Source organism: Agelaius tricolor, unplaced genomic scaffold (assembly GCF_023055355.1).
Source record: "Agelaius tricolor isolate 1412-34295 unplaced genomic scaffold, bAgeTri1.0.p SCAF_6, whole genome shotgun sequence".
In the NCBI taxonomy this organism is placed as follows: Eukaryota; Metazoa; Chordata; class Aves; order Passeriformes; family Icteridae; genus Agelaius; species Agelaius tricolor.
Window position 1 is genome coordinate 33084702 of NW_027269266.1, and position 17016 is coordinate 33101717.

At 38.3% G+C, this 17016-nt stretch overlaps 1 protein-coding gene across 1 annotated transcript in view; it reads left to right on the forward strand.

Annotated features, from left to right (window-relative positions):
- The window catches only part of CHN2 (chimerin 2), a 158463-nt gene that overhangs the window by 67074 nt on the left and 74373 nt on the right, over positions 1-17016 (forward strand). Inside the window, exon 3 of the mRNA XM_071429259.1 lies at positions 6506-6561. Coding sequence (XP_071285360.1) covers positions 6506-6561 — 56 coding nt within the window. The remainder of the gene's footprint in view (positions 1-6505; positions 6562-17016) is intronic.

Below are 17016 nucleotides of genomic sequence, written 5' to 3' on the forward strand. Positions count from 1 at the left end.
GGTACATGTGTAATTTTGAAGACTAGAATAAACTTGTTGACTTCACTTATATGCACATTAAACTGTCTTGCTGACTTCAAAGACATCACCTCTGTGTTACCTGAGAATGACATTCTGCCCCAGAATGGACTGGGATTTTTTTCAACCAAAATTTGAATATGCCATTAAATTACAGAACTTGCTTCTCAGAACGCTGTTTTCTAGACACTTTGTTGTTGTTGTTGTAATGTTTTGAACATGTAAGAGAAGCCTCCTAAAAAGACAGCAAGAGTGTTGGACCATTCCAGCATTCTTTGCCGAGTATTTGAAAGGAAGGAGACAGTTGAGTGATTTTTTTAAAAAGAGCTCACTCAAAATCAATGAAAAAGCTGCCATTGACTCTGAGAAGACCAGCATTTCAAATGACAGATGCTTCCTTTTCAGCAGTAAGTTTTCATTAAAAAGTCAGGAAATAAGAACCTACCTTTACTTACGTGTTCTTGGTTGCCCCAGTTGTGCAGCAGACAGATCACTGCATGCAGTGAAAAAGTTTGGTTACTTTTATCTGATAGCTTATATGTAATCCAAGGAAACATTCTTTTAAATGGAAAAAATAAACAAATGCAACCAGAATGGATGAATAGTCTATGAATATATAATTTCCTATTCCACTATATGTAGGATGCCAATATTGTGGTAATGACAAAATCGTGGCCTCAGTGTCTAAACTCCATGCATGAGTGCCCTTGGAAAAAGTTGCACAGCTCCAAAAGGCAGAAAATAGTTTAAGCTTAGAAAGATTTACTCCTGAGACTGCTTAGCCACAGATACACATTTTTCTTTGCAATGATAGTTGACGTATGCTTCTTTACTCAGCAAGAAGAAAATTCTGATCTGGTAAATTAATTATAGAGATTATGTCCAGCAATAGTTTGCCTATGATTCAACCTGCTGTCCTATCTCATGACAGTTTTAACTTATATATTTATTTCATGCTTAACACTTTGAGTTTACTGCCTACTTAACAATTATTTTCAATGTATTTTCCCTAGTAATTTTTAAAATTTTGCTAACATACTAGTAAGATACTTTGCATATAGTTTTGATTTCTTATTTTAAGTCCTGGATAAATTTAGGTGACTATGTTGCCTTTTACTGATGTCAAGATCAAGGCTTCAATCCTTCTAGCTTCTAAACAAAGGCAGATTTTCCTGTTTATGCCAACAAAGTATTCAAATAAACAGTGTTGCACGTGTTCATGGACAAATACTAATCAAAGTGCAACAGTTTTCAGATCTCAAGCCTTACTGTTTTGACATAATGTAAAAATTTGATTCAGCTATATTTGGAAAACATGAACACTTCTAGTGAAGAAGATCCTCACTCACTTGGGAGGAATTGTTAGACTTTCACGGGTCACAAAGTTTTTCAGACTTTTTCTGAAAGTCTGGGACACAGACAATAAAAGAAATGGCAAGAATAATTTCATATTAACAGGAAGGAACCTGGGAAAAAGTTTGGAAAGTTTCTAGCAGCCAGCAGTCTCTAGGCAGTGGGTTTGATTGCATTTTCACCTGAGAAGCAGATCAACTAATAACAGATTTCTTGCATTGTTCCAATAACAGATTTTTTTTTTTGTAGTCTGCCATATGTTGGAAGTATTATAGAAAACAGTATTTTGCCATTTTACCATCTCTGAGGTAGTAAATAAAGGAAGATAAGAATCACAGAATGTGGGTTGGCAGGGCTTCTGGGGGAGCTGATCTGGCTTCCCACTCGAAGCATGACTGGGAGTTGTCCGCTCTAGAGCAGAGCAGCCATGGCTTTACATAACTGAGTCCTGAAAAGCTGCAAGGGTAGAACCTTTGTGGGTAACCTGCTCCACTACTGCACTGCCCTCTGAGAGGACAAACTGTTTACCCTACCTGCTTCTCAGGAGGAGTAGGCAATTTGTTTGACTGAAAGAGCATAGTTATTGCTGGTTGCCAGCCTCAGCACGTATGTGCTTGAATTTTGAAGAGATGTAAAACCACTTTTTTCCTCCTTTTACCCCTGTTGAGATTGGCATGTGCTGAGTCAGTCATGTGTCAATGCCACTTAAATGTTTGTTTGCATTATTCAAGACAAGTGTGTTGGTGGGAAGCAAAGTGGCAAGGCACAGAGCATCAGCTGATGCCATGCTCCAGCTCCTCACGAAGTTTCCCTGCCTTCTGTCCTTCATCAAATAATAGGCACAGTGTCCGAGACTCATTTTTGTTAGAAATTAAGTCTTTGTTTCAGCCAAGCACTTAGGTTCCTAATTAAGCATGTGAGTAATCCTGCAGAAATAGGACAGCTCATATTGTTCAGGCTCAGCACATGGATAAAAAATGCCTGACTGAGATGAGGCTGAGGAGGTGAAACTGAGGAACTCTGCGAAACATTCTGAGACAGAAGGCGGTGTGTTTGTGTTTCCTTGCTGCTTTATAAAAGCCATGATAGGATTTTTTCCTCTCCGCTGGAGCGTCACTGAACACTCATCATAGGTGAGTTAAAGGAGAAAGCTTGAGGTCCTGACACATTGCAGAATGAAAAAAAAAAAGTATGAAGAAAGGGTGATAGCCCTTCTTCCCTGGCAGAAAAGGAGTAAGTGCTGATTTTTGCATGTGACCCCTTTGTTTCTTAGGCAGATTGGATTTTGGAATTAGACAGTTCTTCCTAAAACATACTGTAGAATTTCCCTATTTCATCCCCTGAGACAAGACTCGTGCTCTAACAGGAACAAAAGAGAGAAAGATATATTCTAACCAGCTACTTTACATCTCAAAGAAATGTTCCTCAAGTAATGCAATAATAAATTTAAGTTTTGTTAACGCTGTAAGTTCCAATGTGACTATAATACTATGAATGCTGGCAAGCTATCTGAAGTATGAACCTGATAAAAGTGTTCAAGGGTCAAATAGAAGCCACTGCATTTTTCTGTGCTGAATTTTTGCCTCATATTTAATGTGTATTATTACTGTGCATTTCATTTGCATCTGATGCTGAACAAAAAACCACTCCCAGTCTGATGCAGTTCTCTGAGAGCAGTAATAATACATTTTCTTTTTGCATGCAATTGACTTTTTATAAGGTTAATTTTCTCAGGGCTAAAATAATAATGCATCATTATGTTTGAGTGTCATCTTTTCTATGATCACAGTGGGTTTGTCTGTAACCTGCCTGTCAGTTCTAAAAGCTGGAATTGACTGGGTCAGATGTCAATCACTGCTTGCCACTGCATTAAATAAGTCTGGTTTTCTATTATTTCACTTAACCATGGTCTTATACATTGAATTCTGTTTTAAGATTTTCAGAGATGGGAAAATGAGGCAGAAAGGCAAGGATTGTTTGCCATTTGAGCAAGTAGGTGAGAGATATGTGCCTTCTGAATCTTTGACTATCCCCTGGACTGTGCTGGGGTCTCAGCAATGTCAGCCTCACTGCCAGTGCCCAGCACTTTGGAAAAAGTGTATAATGAGATCAGGCAGAGCTGCAGGATGTTCAGCACTTCTGAAAATGAGGTCACTTAATGAGGTGTCTGTGCTCATTGGAACTTAGCTGTAGGGCACATTTTTCTCAAGTCACCTTAGCCATAATACTGCACTGTATTCATAGCCCATTAGCAGGATTTCTCACAGCAATCATTTGAAGCAGAAACAGCAGAGACCTTTCTAAGGGAAAGCACCGCTTTTGGTAGGGTCACACTGGCTTTGCTCCTTGATGCCTTAGTCTGGGAGACACTGCCTTCCTTGTTTTCCACTTCACTGAACTTCCACTGTTGTTTTACCTTTTCCACCCTTGCCTTACTGTGTGTCCTTACTGGGAATCCTTGGCAGCTGTGTGTCTGTCTGTCTGGTCCTTCTCTGTTGTTTGTCTCCCCCTGAGCTGCTCGATGTCCCTTACCACAGTGCCACTGGTGGTTTTCAGTCCTTTCTCTGCTCCCAGTCTCTCTTCTCTCCCTCCATCTAATGGTTCTGTGTCTCCCTCCAGTTGTTCCACTGGTTTGTCTTTCTGTCAGTTTAATAACTATCAATTTAGAACTAATATAGCCAAGTGTGAATTTTTTGTCCTTCAGAGGAAACCATTTCCCATTTCCAGCATTTTCAGTTTTGATCATGCTCGGGCCATTTTCTCATCCAGTACATTTAGCATAAAATTTTTAATTATTTATTTGTATAGTTATAATCTATGTTTTCTTCTGATGTATTTCTAAATCAGATATGTTTCTCAGTTCATATTATTGCACAAATTAATTACCCACCTCTCTCTGAGAACAACAGCAACCTTTTCCACTCTATTCAAAATACAGTTGCTAAGATGATTTGTCTTCCTTGCACTCATCATGAATCCTTGCACTGATTTATCCCACTACATCCTATAAACATCCAGTTTTTTGTGTTTGCTTTCATGTCTTTCATGTCTGTATCTGCCCTTTCCTGTTAATCATTCCTTCCTTTGTTTTGTTAAATGCTGACTCTTCTCCCCACCATTGCTTATTTGGTGTTGTCAGTCTCAGAGATCCTCTTGGTCATGTTAGAGAGCTCATTGCTTTTTTCATTTCTCAAAAATATAGCACATCACAAGATAGGCTTCCGGTGTGTTCTTCAGACCTACTTGTTTTACATCACTCTTATCAAAGCTGTCTTAGAAACTCCACTAGCTTAATTGGCTGTGTCAGTCTATGTTTAAAAGATTTGATTATTGAAAAATGGAATTTTTATGAAGTATGATTTTTCAGTTAAAATTCTAATTAATTAAATGGGGAAATAGATAATTTACTTTAAATGAGAAGCAGTCATATTCTTGTCATATTTTGAATCCTTAGAGTTCCTTCTCTCCACTGGAAATGGAGGGAAGGAAAAAATTGTTATTTTCCTCTTGGATGTGTTTAGTTTTAAGCATCATTAACTTGCTCAATCAGTGGTTATGCTCATTTCAGACATTCAGAAGTTAATTTTAAAATCGTGCTATTGGGCTCCAGAATAATCAGAGGTTTAAAAAACAATCTGTGGGTTTTGAACAAAATTTTCATGCATTGTTTGACACTTTATTCAGATACACAAGTCGGTTGATCACAAAAGAGTAGAAGTCTTTGAATCTTAGTCACATAATTACAAGAGGTAAGAAAGACCATATTTATCATGGAGCTATCAAAATATTATCAAGTTATCATAAATCTTGTGCAAAAGTAGCAGGAGATCTGACAGTGCTGAATGATGCAGAGTAAATCCAAAGCCTTAGTAGAAATTTAGAGCTGGATCACATCCAGCATTAAAATTGGTAAGGAATATAAGAAATTATGAACAGCTTTTCAGTGCCTCTCCCAGGAACCAGGGATGAAGGCTGGATCAGTTAAAGAAGAGAGGTTATGGGTTTTTCCACTTTGATGTGAGCAGGAAGCAGGAGCCCCCAAAGCTTTCACGTCCCACTGAGTTTTGTGTGAGAAACTTGGGTGCAGGCTGAGGATTTCCCCACTTTCCAGACTTCCTTGCTTCTAAAAGAGAAGTTAAAGAGAAGGGGGGGAAAGGTGCTGCCTCAATTCACACCTTTTCAATTCACTTTCTGCAACAGAGTTTCTGTGTTTATCAAAGCTAGAGACATTTCTATGGCTCCCATAATCTACCACCTTTCAGGGCATAATTCTGAGCTTCACTAACATTGTGAATAAACGTGTCCTGGAAACTCAGTCTTTTAAAAAAATTCATGGGCAAGACATGATCTTTCCAAATACAAGAAGGTCAGCATACAGAAGGCCTTTCTCGAGGGAGGCAATCCAAACCTCTGGGATTTTTACTGGAGTTATGGAGAGACAGTCTGTCTGTGCTGGAATTGATTACTGTCATTGCATGTCAGCTTCTTCTCACGACTCTGCAGTGGAAGGGAGGGATAGGATCTCATTAAATACATGCAGTGAAGAGTCTGGGGGCCAGGCAGCATGTACCCCTAGCCTCAGGTCTCTCTCCTGCAGCCCTCAGAAGATTTGCAAAATTGATCCAGGGCCATTTGAATAGGGCATAATTGCTCTGAAAGGAATGTTTGCTTGCTCTTCAGTAATTGCCAGTATATCTTGAAATAAATAATGAGATTGTGATGAGCCCATTCAAAGGTATTGAACTTTTTCTTGGCCTATCCAAAAAACTCCTGGTGTTACTGGTAAACAATCTGTTCTTGGGTTGTGACAGCATGGTGTATGCAAAAGTGAGATTTTATCCTGAGAAAGACCTAGTGGGTCTTTCTGGCTAGTCTTCCCTGGTACAGAAATGTAAAAACCAGTACAAAAGGGTAATACTTCTAAAAGTTAAGGCATTGACCACTTCAGTTAGTTTGCCAGTCAACAACCGATTTTCATATAAATGACTTAGACACACTGAAATTCCTCATTTTGCTGTCATCATCTTAACATTTGCATTTTTCTCTGCAGCCCCTGGCTAAAAAGACTCATCTGAATAAAAGTTTGTGTATGTTGCCATTTTCTAATGATCTGTACATTTTTTGTGTTTGACAGTGTATCAATTGCAACAAGAGGCACCACGTCCCAAGAGAATCATTTGTCCTCGGGAGGTCAGTTCTTTTGCTCTACCTTGTTATATCTGATGAATTGTCAGCAGCATATGATCACCAAAACATCTTTGGTGCAGTCTGGGGGTGTTATATGCTTTAACTTTTCTATGCCATTATTTTATATAATCATTTCCCTTAAGGCTGATTAATTAGGAATGGCAGCTTCATTCTACCACTAGAAGCACCTTTATTAGACAAGTACTCGCCCATCATTGTTTAGTGTGCTTTTCTGTGTACTACCTAAAGTTTTGAGTTTCCTTGTCAAAATGAGGACGCATTTTTCTTCCTGAATCTCCATAATAACGTCTGTGTGATATGTTTCAACATGATACATATAGCTTCAGTTTGTTGAATGCTTCCTGCCAAGTACTATCTTCAAGTTAAAATACTGAAATGATAGCCAGGTAACTCTGTTCTCTCACAGAGACCTTGAAAATTATAGAATATTTAGAAATCTGCTGCAGGTTTGGCTGAGTCATCTTTCTGCTTGTTTTCTTCTTCTGTATTTATTTCTCCATTTCTACTTGCTTTGGTATATAAGTTCATCACCCTGTGTGGCATAATAGTAACAGAAAACATGTAGATGTCTCTGCTCAATGAAAAAAACTGCAATAGTTTTATCTCTTATAATGTCAGGGGCAAATTTTGTGCAAACAGACATGCAATACTAGCAGTAGAAGTACTAAACACATGAGGTGATTGCACAGGGTGTAAAAGATGATGTGCAGGAAGATAGAAACCACAGCTCATCAGTGTGATGTTCAGCTCTACTCCTGGGCATCACCCTGAGCTCTGTCCTGCTTCCTACACTGTGTGCCCATGAAAGCACAGTCCTAGCACCTCTCAGACATTTACATACTGTCTCAAGACCCTTCTGTGTGAGGCAGGAGGTTTTGCAGCAAGGCACAGGTACTTGCCTGGGTTCATGAAGAAAATCCATCACAAACCCAGGAATTGAGTACAGTTTACCAGAGCCTTAACTAAAAGAGATCTGCGTTTTTCTCTCAAGTGCCCTCTACTAGTTGCAGGGCAGGGAGAGGCTCTTGGCCTCAGTGGGGAAGCCTTCAAGTCCTGTCAGTTTGGGATGGTCTCAAGACATACACACAGAAGGACAAGCAAGCCACCAGAGTGGGTGAACCCTTGTGTCATCCTTTCTCCCTGTCAAAGACAGGGCTTTGGGAGCAGAAGCATGTGCTAGCCCTCTGGGACTTCAGTGCACATGTGCTGACAGGTTTATCCAGACCTTCCTCTCTGAAGTCCTCATGCAAACCAAAGGACACTGAGACCTCTGTGGCTGGTATGGTATTCTTTAAAAAGAAGGACAGTAAGGTTTTTACTGAATTAATATCACATAACAGATATCAAACTAGTCACGGTATAGTAAAAAATAAAAAGTTTTTAAGGTAAAAAATTAAGGTAAACAATTAATTTTCTTCCAGTACAGCCTTAGAAGAGTTTCTTTCTTTTCTTGATATAATAGTGTATCTATTTATTATCTATTTCATATTGAGACTACTTTGAGGAAGGACTTACCTTTAGAAAAACTGATTAATAAGCACTGAATGCTTAAAAAACCATGTCTACAATATGAACTCATCTTTGTGGGAATACAAATTAATCGGTAAAAGTTTAATCCAAAATATATTATGCTAACTCAAATTTAAGCATCTTCTATTTTGCCTCCATGAGAGAAAATTTGAATCAAGGTAAAATAGTCAAAGTAATGTAGCAATTGTATTCTTGTTCTAGAAACAAGGTTATATACACAAGGGAAGTGAATGTGCAGCTGTGAGCTCCTTACCAGTGTCCTGTATCTAACTTACTTCTTTGAACTCAAGACCATGTTATGTACAACAGAAAGTATCCTCTTTACATAATGTTTAAACACCAAACATATTCAGGTCACCTCCAGAGATTTGCAGAAAGAAGCTAAGGTCTCATTACTTAAATAAACACATAATTGACATAGCAGGACATAACAAAATAAGCAAAAGATGTTTGTTTCACATAGTCTGGGTTTGGTCCTAACTAATGAACCATTTTCAGTTGCTCACTTCATAGACTGCAGGGTCCTATTTTGAGCTGTTGGGAATTTTGTCTTAAGTTAGTTAAACTGCTGAAAATACAGAGACTTTGTTTAGGGGTTGGTATATAAAGCAGTATGAATTCCCACAAATATGACCTTTGGTTCTTGTTTCTTGGATTTTGAATCTTTGTGTAGCTCAGTTGTATGTGTTCACAGCCTGATTGCCAGAAACACAGATTCTCTGACCCAAGAGCCAAAAATCCACCATGACACTGCTGATGTCCATTATTTTTGCATATAGCTGGGGAGGTGGGGCAGATGGGATGTCCTGATACCTAGAAGATGCCAACATACACAAATATGTGGTTCATATTATCAGTTTATATTATGAAGTAGAACTACACAGTGATTTTATAGAGCATCACAGATTATTTTAGAGAGGAAATTCAGGACTCTGTTCCTATGGCACCTATTACCTTTTTCTTAGCATGCAGTCTGTAAGGTGGGTGTTTTGGGGTTGTTTTTTGATCCTAGTTTGATTTCACTGTCATCTGATGATTTTACAGGCTCGCTTCACTAAAGATGGTGTTTTATTAATACTGAGTTGGCCAGTTACATAGAAAGATCTCAAAATCTAATTTTGTGTTGTTTATTAATTAATAATAATTAATTGGAAATACAGTAGTTATTTAGTACACAACTAAATGATGGTTATCCAGTACCTAGAGAGGTGTCAGCAGGATGTGTGGCTGACAGAAAAGATTTGTCTCTCCATATGCATATCATAGGAAGTGGACTTTGCCAGGGGTGTTCCCATGTGTAATTTACTATTCAAACTAATTCAAACAAATCTAAAAATTGCAAATAATTTGAAATCCTTCATGCTTATGGGAAGATGTCTTTCATAATTGGCAAATTGTACACTGTTTGCAAGGAAAATGAAGCATCTGCTGCAAACTAAATCTGTAACACATAAACAAGGATAGGTTGTTTTTTTTTTCTTTCACCATTTAGCATTTTCATCATTCCTCCATCTTTTCCATTGTCATCTTTCATATTCTCCACATTCATTTGCTCTTCCATTACTTCTCTGTTGCTCCATAGTCACAGGGGTTTCAGTCTCAGATCTCTGCAGTTCTACCATCTAATTTACACAGATTTCTTGATAAACTATACTGCAGAGACAGAAATCACCTCTCCTGATATGTACACCACCAGACTAAAAGCTGGGACTGTAAATAAAACATGAACATTTATATCTTTGTGTCTTTGAGCTTTGCTATCATAATTTGCCTTTTCTTCTTTTGGTTGCACAAATATCTTGTCAGCAAAAGCAATGGGAATCATATTGAATGAGCCATTCAGGCTTCAGGTATCCAACATCTTTTAATTAATCACCACTGGCAGTGGACTAGTGTGAATATCCTACCTTCCCAATAACATTGGATTTCTGCCAATATCCTCATTTGTAACCATATTCCTTCCAGCAGTGTTTTAATGATTTAGCTTTTAAATACAAAAAGTTCCCTTTAAAAGCGCTGTTCAGATGGAGGAGTAGCTTTTAAATATTGAGTGGTGTAGTGATAGGCACCAAAGAATCCCATCCAGGTTGTGAGGAAGTCATATTGTAAGGTGTCTTTTAGGGTTTATTCTACAGAAATGCTTATGAAAAAAATAAATTCTCAGAAAATAACTCAAGCTTTCAACTTCTTTGTTTTATTCAAAAGGAACATGTCAAATGATTCTTAATTTTAAGAAGCATTTCAGGAATAGATTATTCAAAGTTAAAATATATTTTTAAGAAATTGAGGCTTCAACAAAGTAAAAGAATTAAGGAAGGATTTGGACTACTTTTGGTTAAACAATAGGAACATTCAAATTTTTTTTCGAAGAGTGAATGAGACTTACTCATGGCTTCTTGGGTTATTTGTGTAGAAATATTCATACCTGTGAATAGTATTCCCATTTTGTTCCAAGAAGTCCTTAATTGCTGATAGCAATTTTTGAGGCTGGTGAATTTGTCTGCATTAGACCTTCCACATTCCTAACAGTGCCTTGGCCAAGCCAGTGTCAGCAACACCGAGAAACTCATCTAAATTTCCCTAGTGTAGACAAAGCCTTAGAGCCCTAACTTATATTATTGTGTAGAAAAATGTCAGTTAATTGCCTTCCTTGTCATTCTGAATTCCAAATAGGTTGTCTCAGAAGTGAGAGATCATTGTTTCTGCCTTTACAGCACAAAAATTATGGTTTCTTGACTAAAAACAAATACAATTACAAAAGGGAGACTGTTCTCTGGAAAATAATAAAAAATAAATTCTTTTTGCTTAAGTCACTGTAAGAGATTAAAATAATGATGGCATATTAGAGTGTACTGCTGAGAGTCTTTAACCATCCAGAGGGTCAGAAACTGTTCTGACCCTCTGGGGATCCATTACCTAGATTTATCAAAACAAGTGTACAAATAGTGGCATTTCATGAAGCATAACTGTTGAAATGGTCACTAGCAGGTCTCTAAAGCTGTTGCCCTCTTGTGCATTACTGGCTGCAAATATACAGGATTATTGAACTTCTCCAAAACTGACCTGTTGCAAATTTGCTCAGTTCTCCCCAGAGTTTCTTCTGAAGCATGGGATTCAAGCTGAGAACAATGCAATAAGAAGAGAATAATTTAAACAACTGCAATATTAAAAACACTGGTACTTGTACCAGTCCTTCTTTCAGATACAACAGTACTTTATATTTGTACATTAGGAAAAGTTTGTGATTAGGCGAGCTTGAGCAAGGTTGTTAAAATTCAGCCTTACTAAGATATTGAATAGTTTATCTGAGTGGATAATAAGTATTTAATCCTTGCAATAAGTCTTCCATGAATTCTCTTATTCTACTCACTTATTGACCTTTACAAGCTGAATATTTTCTCTTTGCCTCTGCCCTCATCTTTCTAAAAACAATTTCTATGCTGTGGTAAAGTACTAGAGAGCTGTAATAGGGCATTGAAATTGGCCATAAAATTGGTGGTAAATAATGGGAGTAAATGGGAATTTTCATGGCACTTGTTCAAATCACTCTACTGCAAAAAGTCAGACACTGCCACGAGGTGTCTTTTACTGTCAGTCCTCAGAGCTTATCTGAGATAATTCAGAATATTATATTATCTTTCCCTTAGAAAGAAACCTCAGAACACACACAGTGACACACCAAGAGACCCCATTAGCAAGCAATTAAGTGAAAATTAGCAAAATAGTGCTGAAAACTGTTTGTGTTAATGAAAATGTTTGTACATATAAGACTTAATGGAGCCTATATTTTCAAATTCTTATAATATTGCTGATGCTTTAATTGTATGTTTATAATCCTCTTTATGATAGAAACAAAGAGGACACAGCAGTAGTCTGTGGGCAAATGGAGGTAAAGAGCAATTTTGAATAGACATTGACAAAAGGAGGAAAGTTCTTCAGCTGAAACCCATAGCAAGGGAGTGGGAAGCCTGGCTGCCCTGGTGGTGGCTGAGAATATTTGAAGGCCAGGAAAGGTGTTCAGTTTAACTGGTGCAGAGGGCCTGTGGAATGTCAAAATATATTGTATCCAGCATCCCTCTAAACTGGCTACCTGCAGGTATTTCTAAATAAATTTCTAAATAAAAATGTTATTTTTCTGTAGTATCTCCATAGTGAATTTTGCCCCACAGAATGCCTGTGGTTTGCCGCTGAAGGGAAAGAGAGAAGGGGGCTGGAATATTGCTTGCCCAAAATTCCCTTGTATTCATCATATCAGAGAAATTTGCTGGTGCTTTTTTCCAGGGCATTTTAGTGACTGACAGGAAATCTCATCTCTCCTAGAGTCCATGAGCAGTCTCTGTCTGCTGCAGTAGTGAGGTGGTGGAGCACTCAGACGAAGCCACATCATTCTCATTTTAACAGTCCATTGACTACTGAAGAGAGAAGAAATCTTCCTAATTATTCTGCAGGCATGATAGTAAATATTTCAGTTAAGTAGTTACAGCTAAACAAAACTAGAAGAGGTTTATCTGTTTCACTTGACTTTCCTCAGTTTTGATTTACTAATGGCTAGGTTGTGATTTGCAAATTAGACTAGTGCTCATCTTCATCAGAGGAATACAGTATGAACCAGTCGGTGCGTTCATTGATCACTGTGAAATGGAAAAGTTAAAACCATCTTTTTGGAAGACATGATAGCAAGCTCTGACTTGTTTGATGAGCACAAACTGTAGGTAGCTGTCTTTATGGACTGATGAACATGCTAATTATCCCTCTGGGTTTGCTTGAAATCTTTGCAAAGTTTCACGCTCCCTTCCATCACTCCTTGGAAGTGCTTGATGTGTGTGTGTGTGTGTCTGTGTTTGTGATTTTTGCTATTCTCATAGATTTTTATTTCCTTTTACATATCCTTTTTACATATCACTCTTTTAAGCTGGTTCTTTTTATTTAGACATGGTGTTGAATATAAGAAGTTTTCAAGCCAAAATAAATGAAAGCCTCTTTCATATCTCGACCTAGATAAAATTTATCAATAAGCCTACGTGTAGGTGAAAAAGCTATGTGCTTGTACAGGTTTACATACCTGTTCCAATTCAGGCCAGTATTCCTTGTGCCTGTAGAAGGGAGTCTTGCTGTCTCTGCTCTCTGACTTTGTGTCTGGTATCTTTTTTCAAGTTTCAAGATGAGGAACTGTCCTGGTTTAACCCCAGCCAGCAGCCAAGACCCACACAACCACTCAGTCACTGCCCCACCAGTGGGATTGGGGAGACAATCAGAATAATAAAAAGTAGAAAGCTCATGGGTTCAGATAAAGACAGCTTAATAGGGAAAGCATAAGCTGCACACACAAGCAAAGCAAAACAAGGAATGAATTCATCAATTCCCATGGGCAGGCAGATGTTCAGCCATCCTCAGGAGAGCAGGGCTCCATCAGGTGTAACAGCTACTTGGGAAGACAAACACCATCACCCCAAATGTCCCCCCTTCCTCCTTCTTCTTCCCACTTTATATACTGAGCATGATGTCACACGGTCTGGAATATCCCTTTGGTCACTTGGGATCCTTTGTCCCCACTGTGTTTCCTCCCAGTTTCCCATGCATCCCAGCCCCTCAAAAGCATGGCAGTACAAAAAGCAGGAAAAGCCCTGGCTCTGTGTAAACCCTGCTCAGCAGTAAAAAAAATTCTCTGTGTTATCAAATGTGTTTTCATCACAAATCCAAAACACGGCCTCATACCAGCCACGGTGAAGAAAATTAATTCTACCCCAGTCAAAACCAGGAACTCAAAATATTGAGCAACTGATGAATTTGTATTTCCTAATATGAATAAACATAGAAACTCTGAACATCTCTGTCTTCCTTCCTACACTTCCTGTATATGTATGTATCTAGCTAAAGACAAAAATGATCAAATCACTCAGTCACACATATCTTTTTGGAACTGTGGACTGTCATGGCATGCGTCATAGGAATGTTTTAGTGCTTCTCAGCTGTTACAGAAGAATCAAGAGCATTGATGTGGCTTACTGCATTTATCTGCTGCTGCTGGGGATATTTTTCTTCCCGTTTAAATGACTCAACAGATCATTCTTAGAAAAAAGGAACATAGTTTAAATGTCGTATTCAAATTTTTCATCCTGCATTCAGGATAACATTGATATTCCTTTTACATTTAATGATGCCCTTACTGAGTAAATGGAAGCTGCACAACAAAATAGATGATTCCTGCTTTTGCTGTTGAAATTGTTTGAACCTGACCCTGTGTCCCCTGACTGTTTAGTAGAAGCCTTCTTGATTAAGATTTATTTCATTTTATTTTAGCTCATGTTCAGGGGACCATTAGTTTCTTTGCTGCATGAGAAAATATTTGGATTTTCTTTTCCTATTCAGTCTTGATCTTTTCTGTTAGAGCTGAGTATATATAGAAATATGTCATGGTTTAGTAGCAATAGAGATGTCTGTGTTGGGAGAGATTATTGTTATCTTCTGGAGTTTATAGTGTTTCGTCTGGTGTATTGATTATTGGCTGCTGGTCAGCTTATTCAAGGGCATAGAAGGTCACTCAAACCTGAGTTAAAAATGCCATTAGAAAAGATGGCTTAAACCAGCTCTTTTGAGAATTTGGCACAAGCAAGTAAGTAAACAAATGGTTTAAATTATTTGAACATAATTTGTCTTTAAAAATGGTAGAAATATCCTTGACTGAGTGGAAATCATAAGTGCTACAGTAACAGTCACATCTGTGGAGCTTCCTGTGTTTCTTTGCTGTGTGTTATCCTTCTGCAAGAGTCATTATGCATTTTGCCTTCTCTGTAGGTTGCAGCATGCCATCAGAGCAGAGATGTGCAGCTTTAAACAGCAGTTAACAAAAACATTCTTTGTGCTCTTTACTCTTGTCTTAAATTATTTTACATTCTTTCTAGTGGTGAAGAACACTGCTACCTTCTCCCTGGTGCTGTAAAATTTTCCACAGAACTTTTTTGTTAGAAGATACTAAACACAATTTGGCACTTCATTATGATGATGATGATGGATTTAAACTGGCTTCTGTTATTTAGTTAAGTGGTGACAAGTTTATCACTTGAAGGCTTGGCTTTCTCCTCCAGAGCAGTTCTCTTGGTGCCTTGCCTTCTCGGTGCTTCCTTCTCTCCTGAGAGCCACATAGAGGTGGACAGAGTATTATTGTTGTTTTAGATGTGATTTTTACTGTTCAAGTCTGCTCCTTGCTTCTCCCTATCTCCTGAGAGCAGTCCAGGCAGAGGTGAGGAATTGGCTGGGCTGTGCTATATTGGGGCCAGAAGAAACTCAAGATGTTGTCATTCTTGGGTCAAGAAGATAGGTTTGCATATCCGTTTTTTAAAGCCTTGAAAAAGACTTCTTGAGGATTCTTGACTGCCTCTACTTGTGTTAGTGTTAGTTAGTATTTAATTATTTTTAACATTTTTCTAAGTTATCTCTTCTTTTTTAGCAGTTTAAGCCTCTTTCTTCTTGTCACATCTAGTCAACACAGAGACAACAAATCTATTTCCTCTGGAAAGCAGCCTTCTTTATACCTTTCTGCAACAGCCCCTCTCTGTCTTCTGTTCTTTAGGCCAGTCTTTCTTCATGTCTTTTCACAGTTGTTACATTCCTGCTCACTCCATTTGTTTGCTCCAGACCTTCCTGAGATGTGGTGTCGAACCCACAGTCAGCATTCCATCTAGAGACTTTTTGAGTGGACATCCCAAAGAGAGGATTCTTCTAAGATGTCTTGTCAGCTGCATTCTTGAGTTTGTGCCTCAGTATGACACTCTGGGTTTGGCAGTTTTTGCTGCAGACAGCATCCAGTGATTCAAGTAATCTATTGATCTGTAACGATGGCAGGATCCTTTTCTGCAGAGATCTGTCTGTCGTTGGCCCTCTGGTGTTTTGGACGGGTTTGACATGTAGCTCCCAGCTACTTTCCTGGAGGCACTGTATTTCCTTCCTTGCTGTCTCGTGGCTAAATGTGCTTCCTTCAAGTGGCCGCGAGGCTGGTGGCTCTGTGATTGACTGATCAAAGGAGATGCACACTTCCAAACCATTCCTGTCCCCTTTCTCTCTGCACAGCTTCTGGCACATGGGCAGTGCAGGTGGAATTTGTTCTGAGGCCTTGGGCATTGCTGGTTTCTTTCTGAGGAACGCCTTTGCTCCTCCATCACCACACAATCACAGTACAGGAATGTACTCAAGAAGTTACATGTGACAATGACTGAAAATCTAAAGGGAGAAAACCATCTTTTCATTATATAGGGGCACTGTAAGTTCCACAACTTGGCTGGGGACTAGAGATGTTGTGTTGCTGCTATTCCTACTGACAAAATTAGCAACAGACTTTGTGGTGGGAAACATTTTACAAAACCCAGAGTTGTTTCTCTTTGAAAACACTGGTGCCAGAAAGCCATGGCACTGGCACATGGCACATTAGCCTGATAAGGTAATTAAGAGAAAAATAGTTAAAGATAAAAGAAAAAAAGATAAATATTTCCCTTCCAAAAAAAATGTTTTCTCAGATTGCTTAAGAATCATTGGTGTGAAATAATTTGTCCTATTTGGAAAGAATTTTAGACATCCTAATTGATCTAAGGAGAATTTTTCTCCTTAAAAATGCGGAGGCAAAAAAAAAAAGGTTTTATAGGAGTAAGGAAATACAGCATAGTTTTCCTTCATTCCCTTTAATAGGGGCTTGCAATTTCCCTTAATCCATTTTGGTTGTTGATTGTGGGTATAAAGTTTGCAGTGGGCTTATGATAAATCTGCCAAAAGCTGAACAATACAGACAATAAACTCCTTTTCTTTACAGTCTGTTTTTTACTGGGCTTGTCTTGAAAGCTTCTCTTCCAACCCTTCTATTTCTCTTTATGTCAAACTGAGCTGAAAAACATATTTATATCCAGTCAACCAGAGTTA